The sequence below is a fragment of the Myotis yumanensis genome, unplaced genomic scaffold (assembly GCF_028538775.1).
Source record: "Myotis yumanensis isolate MYYU_CA2020_CCGP unplaced genomic scaffold, mMyoYum1.0.hap1 SCAF_17, whole genome shotgun sequence".
Lineage (NCBI taxonomy): Eukaryota > Metazoa > Chordata > Mammalia > Chiroptera > Vespertilionidae > Myotis > Myotis yumanensis.
In genome coordinates, this window is record NW_027223768.1 from 40642258 (window position 1) to 40652870 (window position 10613).

At 50.7% G+C, this 10613-nt stretch overlaps 1 protein-coding gene across 2 annotated transcripts; it reads right to left on the bottom strand.

Moving 5' to 3' along the window:
- Positions 1-8067: 8067 nt before the first annotated feature.
- On the bottom strand, positions 8068-9003 carry LOC138995907 (mediator of RNA polymerase II transcription subunit 27-like). Of its 2 annotated transcripts, XM_070396713.1 has the most exons (2): positions 8431-9003; positions 8068-8322 (listed from the first exon to the last, which is right to left on the bottom strand). In XM_070396713.1, the coding sequence occupies exons 1-2, from the start codon at positions 9001-9003 to the stop codon at positions 8068-8070; spliced, it is 828 nt and encodes a 275-aa protein (XP_070252814.1). The 2 variants fall into 2 exon arrangements, with proteins under 2 accessions (XP_070252814.1, XP_070252813.1); XM_070396712.1 differs by having other exon boundaries at positions 8068-9003.
- Between the last annotated feature and the right edge of the window lie 1610 nt (positions 9004-10613).

Below are 10613 nucleotides of genomic sequence, written 5' to 3' on the forward strand. Positions count from 1 at the left end.
CACCATGCTCACAAGGAACCCGGATGATAGAGCCCACTGCCAGCTGTGTCCTAGAGGGCTGCTCTGGTCAGGCTATGCAAAATTTGCATGAAAAAAAAGAAATAGAAGGTATAAACAAGTGGAAGAATATTCCGTGTGAGGGCCCACATCCTCAAGCTGCTGATCTGGTGCCCTGTGCAGCTGGCACTGGCAAGGCCGGACCGCCAGCTCCTCCGTCCCAGGCCCAGTGCAGCCTGGCCATGTCACCAGACCACCCTTTCCAAAGGATTATTACACAGATCTTTCCGAAGTGAAATTCAAACCTGGGCACAGTCTCTCAGCTGCTCCTGAATTTTCCTCTATCTCCCTCAGCAGCACATTGACTGAGCACTTCTCAGGGTGGCCCTGGTGTGGCCAAGGGACCCACCTCTCAGAGTCTGCCTGCCTTGTGTCCTGGATGCTGACTCATCTGCCCACTCTCGCGGCAGCTGACTGCAGACCTCAGTCCTGCGCCTATCAGCGTGGGATTCAGGACGCAGACCTGCCAGGTCCGCCAGGCAGTTAGGCAGCCTTTCCAGAGTCCGGTCCTGGGCGTGTTCCGTGTGCTTGATTATAAGCATTATTTCATATCGGGTAATATTGAGACAGTGGGAAGGCAATTTTCTTTTTTTTGGTGTTGCCTTTCTTTAAAGATGAAGCAGGCCCATATATGACCCATATATGACACACCGACAGTGAACAGCTTACTTAATGGGCAAAAACTAAAAACATTGCCTCTAAGATCAGGAACAAGACAGGGATGTCCGTTTTCACCACTCTTATTCAACATAGTACTGGAAGTCCTAGCCACAGAGATCAGACATTAAGAGGAAATAAAAAGGCATTGAAATTGAAAAGGAGGAAGTAAAACTCTCATTATTCACAGATGACATGATATTGTATGTAGAAAACCCTAAAGACTCCACCAAAAAACTACTAGATTTAATAAATGAATTTGGCCACGTAGCAGGATACAAAACCAACACCCAAAAATCAATGGCTTTTCTATACACCAATAATGAAATCTCAGAAAGAGAAACTAAACTAACAATCCCATTTACCATTGCAACAAAAAAATTAAGATACTTAATAAACTTATCCAAGGAGGTAAAAGACTTGTACTTGGAAAACTATAGAACCTTGAAAAAGGAGATAGAAGAAGATATAAACAAATGGAAGAATATTCTGTGTTCATGGATTGGTAGAATCCACATCATTAAAATGTCCATACTACTCCAGGCAATGTACAGATTCAATGCACTCCCTATTAAAATACCAACAACATATTTCACAGATCTAGAACAAATACTCCAAAAATTTATATGGAACCAAAAAAGATCTCAAATAGCTGCAGCAATCTTGAGAAAGAACAACAAAGTTGGAGGGATCACAATACTAGATTTTAAGTTATACTACAAAGCCAACGTAATCCAAACAGCCTGGTACAGGCACAAGAACAGGCATATTGATCATTGGAACAGAACGGAGACCCCAGAAATCAATCCAAACCATTACACTCAATTAATATTTGACAAAGGAGGCAAGAGCATACAATGGAGTCAAGAGAGTCTCTTCAATAAATGGTGTTGGGAAAAGTGGACAGATACATACAAAAAAAAAATGAAACTAGACCACCAACTTACACCATACACAGTAATAAACTCAAAATGGATAAAAGACCTAAGTCGGGAAACCATAAAGATCCCAGAAGAAACCAGAGACAGCAAAATCCGAGACATCTCTCATAGCAATATGTTTACAGATACATCTCCTAGGACAGAGGAAACTAAGGAGAAAATAAACAAATGGGACTAAATCAAAATAAAAATCTTCTGCACAGCAAAAGAAACCATCAACAAAATGAAAAGGGAACCACTGTATGGGAGGACATATTTGGCAACAATACATCTAATAAAGGGTTAATATCCAAAATATATAAAGAACTCATACAACTTAACAAAAGAGAGACAAACAATCAAATTAGAAATGGGCAAAGGACCGAAATAGATACTTCTCCAAAGTGGACATACAGATGGCTAGAAACATATGAAAAAATGCTCAAAGTCACTGATCATCAAAGAGATGCAAATTAAAATGACAATGAGGTATCACCTCATACCAGTCAGAATGTACCATCAACAAATCAACAAATGACAAGTGCTGGCGAGGATGTGGAGAAAAGAGAACCCTAGTACACAGCTGGTGGGAATGCAGACTAGTGTAGTCACTATGGAAATGGTATGGAGTTTCCTCAGAAAATTAAATATGGAACTGCTATTTGACCCAGTAATCCCACTTATATATCCTAAGAAACCCAAAACACTAATATATATATATATCCTAAGAAACCCAAAACACTAATCAGAAAGAATGTATGCATCCCTATGTTCATAGCAGCACAATTTACAATAGCTATGATCTGGAAACAGCCCAAGTGCCCATCAGTAGATGAGTGGATAAGAAAGCTGTGGTACATTTACACCATGGAATACTATGCAGCAGTAAAAAAGAAGAATCTCTTACCCTTTGAGACAGCATGGAGAGTATCATGGAGAGTATCATGATAAGTGAAATAAGTTAGTCAAAGAAAGATCACATGATCTCACTCATATGTGGAATCTAACAAACTGATGAACGGAGTGGATCCAAAGACATGGAAGCATGGAACAGAGTGCAGAATCTCAGAGGGAAGGTGGGTGGGGAAGGTGGATGGGAGGTAATCAACCAAAGACCCTGTATGCATATATGTATAACCCATGGACGCAGACAATGGGGTGGTGAGGGCCTGGGGTGGGAGGCGGGGGGGGGGGGGGGGGGGGGTGGCGCTGGAGAGAGTGGATGGGGGGAAAAGATTAATAAAAAAAAGATGAAGCAAGCCCAAATGAGATGAGCTGCCGGAGGCCAGTCCATCCTTGCTGCTTGATGCAGTCGCTGCAGGAAAGAGGCATCTGCACAGCATGTGTTTCAGTGGACCTGGCGTATGTAGCATACTGTTTTTAATATGTTTGCTCCCTTTAGCGCCATGTGTTTTAACCAAGGTCACCTCTCCGAGAAAGGTTGTTTCCCCAGGTGGGGATCTTTCCCTGAGGTTAGGGAGGGGATACAACCCCTTAATTAAGTGCCAGGCGGGTAGTTAAGCTACATGGTCTTTACTCCCTGGAATGAAGATGAGAAACACCTTGTAATAGAAATTGACAGGATTAAAATCGGCTGGTATAAATACGGATGTAACAAGACAATAAACGTCAGATCCTCATCAGTTCCTGACCAGAACTCCGACCAGAACTTTGGCTGGAGATCCTGGCTATAGGTCCTGACTAGGCTGCTGACCAACTGAAGGCTGTCTTCGTGTCATTCCTTCTTCGCCGACTCCGTCCACACCTTTGGGGACCCCTGGACCTGCTGGGATTGGACCCCAGCATTGAGCCATGGAATTAATGGAGAAAGGCATCCCCGAGGGCTGGGTCCAGATGGGCCTCCTGGGCAAGGTGGCACGCCCTGCAGAAGGACGCCGGTTAAAGGAAACTAGAGCTTAGCAACCAAATGGATCAGAGCCGTTCCTGGGCCGACAGAAGGGGGCAGTCAGCTGGGCAGTATCCAAACTAAAGACATGAGGAAATTGTGCAAAGGCCTCAGAATTTAGGAGCCAAAGTGGAGGGTGTGAGATGCCCCGGCTGACTTTCGGGCAGAGGTTACTCTCATACAAGGTCCAACGGTTTGCAGAGCACAGTTCTCTGTTCCCCACAAATGCTCAGCAGAAGGCATCCTGGTAGTTCTCTTAGAGGCCTCCTTTTAGCTAGTGGGCACGAGGGTGTTCCATAAGCATTAATTGAACCATGAAGCAAACATAAGGCAGTTGTTACTTAGTAGATGAGGAACTGAGGCTTGCAGACCAAGGGGCAAAGCCAGGACCAACTCAAACTCTGGCCTGAGCGCTCCATTCTGGCTCCCCTTTCCAACTATGCCATCCTCCGTCACTGGGCTGGAGCTATAGCAAGTCATAAAATCAGCATATTTCACCGTCGTTCTTCTCCTTTCCCAGGGGAAGCCACAGTCTCAGGTTACAGAGAAGCTGGGTGAGAGACCGCTGAATGGATGGTCAGGGATGGGTTCCCTAAAGACTCGCCGACACACAAACGAGGTCAAAATGCCCACGCTCTAACTTAAAGAGCTTCGAGGTCAGCACCCGCCGAATCTGGTCACGGGCTGCATCAGCCCACGATGCTCTGTGGGGGGCAGCCACTGTGCGGGGCGAGAGGGCCGCCCCGCAGGACGGAGGTCTGCGCTGGATCCTGTTCCTGCCACTTCCCCGAAGCGTGGCCTCGGCAAGCCCCGGAGCCTGTCAGCCCGTTTCCTTCGCTCCGAACCGTTCTCCGGGTCCTGGGGTGCGTGCTTCGTAGGAGCGGGATTTCTGACTCCCTGTGCCGGGCACATAGTAAGCGCTCCATGGATGCCCGTGAACACGAGGGGATGCGTGTCCACACAAGCGCTGTCATAATACAAAGGGGCAGAAGGTCATGACTGGACACGTTCATTTTCACACAAAGTCGATGTGAGGTCTAACTGCACAGCTGTCTTCCTCTGGCTCATCTCGCCCAGCATACGTCCTCCAGGGCCATCCACGTTGTCACAAAAGGCAGGGCTGCCTTTGTCTCGGGCTGAGTGATGTTTCACTGTACATGTACACATGTGCCTCTTCTTTATCTGTTCGTCGTAGGTCCTTCTCCCTCAGCTACTACGAATAAGGCTGCAGTGAACAGCGACCACGCGCCTCTGGGAGTGAAACAACCTGATCACCCAGCGAGGCCCTGGGAGCGAGTCCTCCCGCCGCAGGAACCGGTCCTCCGACATCTGAGTGGGCCTAAAAGCAGCTCCTGCTGAGCCGCCAGGTGGGAGCCCAGCCAGGCCTCCACCTCAATTTCTGCCTCCTGAGCCCATGAGCGGAGACCTGCCTGAGCCCCCACGCCTGCCTGCGCTGGGAGATAATAAATGGGTGTGTTTTCCTTTTTGTTGAATGTATTGGGGTGACCTGGGTTAATAACATTATAAGTTTCCGGTGTACAATTCTAACACATCATCTGCGTATCGTATATCACAAGTCCAGTCTCCTTCCATCACCATGTATCCCAGTGTTTTAAGCTGCTAAATTTGGGATCACTGGATACAACAGCAATAAAACCTGGTAAACCAGGTAGCTGTCTATGACTAGGGATCGGGGACCCTGATGTATGTGTAACAGAGAGATTTCTACCTGGGGCTCAGCTCCACCTCGAGGAACCTGGCTTCTCCCGGCTCCCAAGCAGGGGAGGTGGTCCGGTATCTTGTAGGCTGTGGAGATGTCGGAGACTTCCCCCTGTGTGGGCAGGTCTGGGTTCAACGACTGGGCTGGTTTCCTGTTGAGCATCAGGGCAGTGAGCAATGGCTGCTTCCACAGAGTTAGTAAATGCCACCAAAGCAGAGGCCAAAGCACGCTGGCGTGAAGTACAGCGTTCCCAGGGGCAGCGCGGGGGCTGGGGAGCCGATCCGCAGCTGCAGCGCCTCTATCTGCTGGTTCTGGGTGCCCAGGAGATTCAGTTCACCCCTTTGGCCGTCCCTGGCCCTTCCCACCTGCGACCTGGGGGCCTGTTTTTGCCAACAAAGCCCCTCGGTGACCAGCACTGACAGGGCCGGGGCTGGCTGCACACTCGGATGTTACCGTCACTGTGCAGGGACCCCCGCCCTGGCAGCCCAGCACCTCTGTGTGCCTGAGCCCCTCCTGTGGCTTTGTTAACAAAGGAGCCTGGGCCCAGTCGAGCCCAGTTCGTCAGGAAACTCAGCTTAAAGGCAGCACCTGGTTCCTGGGAGCCCCAGGAGCCGTGGGAGGCAGGCCTGGAGGGGGCAGACCGGAGCCCGGCTGCCGATGCGGTGAATTCCGGCTCTACCACTTACTAGTTGTGTGTCTTTCGATACGGCTTCAACCTGAGCCTCAACTTCCTCACCTGTAGGATGGGCACAGTATTAGATAGAAATAGGATAAATGTGTGGGGTCAGGGCCCAGAGAGGAAATGAATGGATCCTCATTCAAACACTTGGCCCAACTGGTGGAGCAGGGCCAGTCCTAGGCCCTTCCCCTGGAGGGACACCAGACACCCTGACTCTGCTGGAATGTCATTGTCCCAAACATGCTGGAGGTAAAGGGGCCAGGAGCCGGGCTGGGTATGTCTCCGGGTTATGTGGTCACTCATTTAGGAGACTGGACTTTAGGGAAGTGTGTGGAGGACTAAGAGGCCATGTGAGGGTCCCAGCTATGCGGGTCGTTGTCACAGCTGGGCTGTGTGCATCTTCCCGCTGGCCAGCTTTCTCACCCCAGCTCTTCCTTCAGGAAAAGGAAAAGCACTAGCTCCAGAGAAGACTCCGTCTCGCCTGGTACAGCCCCGAGTCACCTGCTCAGTCCCCGGGCATCCCTGGGATGTGCGGCCACATGCCCAGCTGGGATCCTGTCTCCACGGGGAAGGAAAGCAGGTCCCGGTCACAGTGGTCAGGAGACAAGTGCTGTGATGAGTCTGCTGTCTCGGGCCTGGCTCCCCCATTTCCTGCGCGACCTCAGTTAACCAATGCGTGCCTCAGTTTCCTCACCCCCACAGGTGGGCAGTCATCATCTCAGATTCCCGGCCCGGTCAGGACAATAACACAGGGAGGTGCTTATAATTGGGTGTGGCTTATAGCAAGGACTCAGAATGGCCACAGTTTTAAAGATTCTTATTTTACGTCTTTTTTACATTATTGATTTCTCTAATTCTTGGGGTATTGGTCTTACTATGTCCTGCCTCAAATCCCCTCCTCTCGGGGAATTCGTTTCCTCGTGCGGCCTGAAAGGTTTTACTCTAAGCTCCTGGCAGCAGGGGGTTCCTATGGGGTCTCTATGCCCAGGATGTGGGTGCACTCTGGAGGGGTCCCACGGAGGCCTCTGCTGGGACCCTAATATTTTACTGGTTGGAGCACTTATCTCTTCCGTTTCTCAAACTGGCGTCCTGCACTGCACAGGAGGATAAACTGGACTGGATGCCCGTCCCGCACTCCTCACGCCTGCGGAGGATCCTGACTTCTCCAAGCAACGTGGTTTCCACGGTAAACAGATGGCAGAGCCAACCCCCAGAGCGCTGGTCTCCCTTCAAGGAAAGGGCAGCTCTTTGAGGTTCCCAGTGGGTAGCAGGAGGCTCCTTTCAACTCCCCACCTTCCTCAGGCCTGAGGTCTCATTTCCTGCTCCCAGAGGGCAACTCCTGCCAGGTCCAGAAGGCCTTCACCTGGGTCCCGCGCGCCGCCCCCCCCGCCTCAGCATCCTCCCACCCACCACCCAGGCTTCTGCTCCTCTTCTTTCCTGGGGCCTGAGAATGGGGACAGGTTTATTGTCATAAAAATAAGTTACAAAATGCAACGCCAACATGACTGCATGAACACGGGCTTGTGGTGTTATGGGTTCAATCAGCGAGATAGACCACCGACTCAGAATTTAAATTTAGGAGCCTTTATTAAGCTGGCCAGCTGACTACAGTACATCCCTCCTGTAGAGAACCTCATACTGCAGTGCTGACCGAGGGTACAGCAAAGCCTTTTATCTGTAACACTACAAAGCATTTCCTGGCACTGGCAGGGTTCATACAAAGTTTACAAGTATGAATGCAGAGGTAAACGGAGTCACACCTGGCTGGATTGAATCAGAATACATTGTACAATAGGTAACCTTTCCATGCCTCCGTCCCTCCCCCTAGCACATTCTGTAACCCTTCTATGCCTCAGTCCCTCACCCTAGCACAGTGGAAACACTGGGAACTCGACCCCAGGGTGATTCCCCGGGAGGCAGAGCGACCACCCAGCCCGCCGGTACCCTCATCCCGGGTCTAAGGTTGCTGTGCCGCCCGAAAGGTGTCCCGTCCACTGGGATGGAGTCTGTCCTTCGGAGACTCTGCCTCAGAGCCAGGCTGTCCTTGGGGGTAGGGGGGTGGGGGCCCATGGGCGGTCTGACTCCTGACCTCTGACCCGCTGCGGGGGGAAGGGGCGGGGAGGGGCGGTCACTGCCGGCAGGTGTCATGGAAGGCTTCTAGGGTGCGGAAGTCCCTCCAGGTGGGGGGCAGGCCGTCCCGCAGGAACTTCCCGCAGCGCTGGCAGGGCGCCTGGAACAGCTTTATGTAGCTTCTCAGCCAGGTCATGAAGGACCGGACCACGACATGTGGCATCTGGGGCAGCTGGTAGTGCAGCAGGGCAGTGGTGGCGTGGTCTGTCACCTTCCGGAACACCTGGTAGTTGGACTTGGACCATATATCCAGCTTGCCGCCTTCCGTGTAGACGTTCTCGTTGTAGCCCTTCACGATCGTTCGGTCAATGAACAGGCTCCGCATGACGACAATCGCTTTCAGCACCTTTCCCAAGGTCACCAGCAGCATCGCTGACGTTCCATTGGGTCTGGATAACTGGATGGACATTTCAGGAAACATCCTGTCAATGCGGCCGATCACGTCATCAACATACTGAGGCGGCAGGAGGAGCGTGGTGGGCTGCGCCTTGGGCCGGCGTTTCGCAGACGCTCCCATCTGGTTAGCAGAGCGTTTCAGCGACTGTTGATTCAGGAGGCCGGCTGCCAGGCCTGCGTGGCACTGCAGCTTGCTGGACCACCTGTAGGCTTGAAGGAGCTGGCTGTAGAGGGGGGTTTTGTCCTGCGCAGGGTCCAGGCTCAGCAGGCCGCTCTTATGGAGCGGGTGGTTCTCGGGCGGCTTGCCGACCAGGTTGCTCAGACGTTCCAGCTCGTGGAGGTCCCGGTGGACCGAGTGCAGGTTGTCCCGGAAGCGCGCGATGAAGGCCTTCTCCCGGCCCTGCAGCGTCTCCCTGTTGCGCAGGCCGTCCCCCAGGCAGTCGAACACCCTGCTCACGCTGGAGCGCAGCGCCTGGATGGCGCTGATGGCCTGGGAGAAGGCCTCCAGGTTCACGCTGACGCTCAGCGGGCCCGCCATACCGCCGCTGCCGCTGCCACAGCCGCTCCACTGCCGGCTTCGCGAGCGAAAGCCGCGCTCGCTGATGACGCAGCGCGCGGAGGCTTCTGGGAAATCTTTTTTTTTTTTTTTTTTGCAAGATCCACGCTTTATAAACACATATTCTCACATGTTTGAATTGATACACAAGATTCTTAGTTCGTTTTACAGATTCTGAAACCAAACTGTTCAAGTGATAAATTCTGAAACCATGGTTAATGTAGCAAATGAATATTTCAAAACAAACAAAAACTTCATCCAAATATTTACATTTAAAAAATAGACTACTTGCCCTAACCCGTTTGGCTCAGTGGATAGAGCGTCGGCCTGCGACTAAAAGGTCCCAGGTTCGATTCTGGTCAAGGGCATGTACCTTGGTTGCAGGCACATCCCCAGTAGGGGGTGTGCAGGAGGCAGCTGGTCCATGTTTCTCTCTCATCGATGTTTCTAACTCTCTATCCTTCTCCCTTCCTCTCTGTAAAAAATCAATAAAATAGTTTTAAAAAAAATAGACTACTTATTAAGTGTGCTTGAACAAACCATGTGTGGAATTGAATTCCATTTATTACAGAGTTAGTTCCTGCTAAACACTTACTGATACTAGAGAAGACGCCCCAGCACCTGAGTTTTCAAGTGTTCCTAACATATACTAAAAAAAACAACAACAACAAAAAAAAGCATGACAAATAATTTCGGAGGCATGAACTTGAATCTCAGAAAAGGATGAGCTAGTATGTAAGGCAAATTACTTAGGGGTTAGAAGGGGTGGCACCTGGCAGTCAGTGGTTTTGCCACTGTCTCAGCATTACCAGGTTGTTGATAAAATTCTCTAGAGGTCATTTAAATTCTGTAATCACACCTCACTGCATTATGTTCTAGTAGTTTCACAAACTTGGGACGCTCACAAAAATATCTGGGAATACATTCCTTGAGAAGTTGGAAGGGCCTCCTTATTACATTTAGCAAAAAAACCCATGCAGTCTCTTAGAGTTCATAGAGCTTTATCAAAATAAACTGATTTTTCAGCCCAATTAAAAACTCAAACACTTTATATTACAGGTATAGAAGTTTATAGTTAAATACAGAACTCAGCTATATATTGAAACACAATTTTTAATCCTTTACTGGTCATTCCTGTGCTGACAGTGGGAGGGGCCTGCTGTGCCCGCACTGCCTAATGCTGGTTTGGAGAGATAGTTACGTTGAGGCCTGGGGTGAGATATGAGAGAGAAACGGAGTCTGACCTCCCACGCCCACTGGGGTCCTGCAGGGAGACCACCCACCACCCACCGTGGGCCTGCACAAAGATTCCAAAATCTGGGTCCTCCAGCCCTCTGGGAAACTAAACCCCCTCCCTCCCAGCCTTGAGCCTGACGGGCTAAGGAGCCCCCACGGAAAAGCCTGCTCAGTGAACGCCTTTGTGTGAAGGCCCCAGCACCACAGGAATTGGAACCAGGAGAGAAATAAAGAAAGTGAGAAAGGTCTGGGGGCTGAAGGCACAGGTGTCAGAGGCAGTGACCAGAGGGGCACCGAGTGGCCTGCCCAGCACGAGGCCAGGGACACCCTCCAGGATGGGCTCCCCCTCGGGGGCT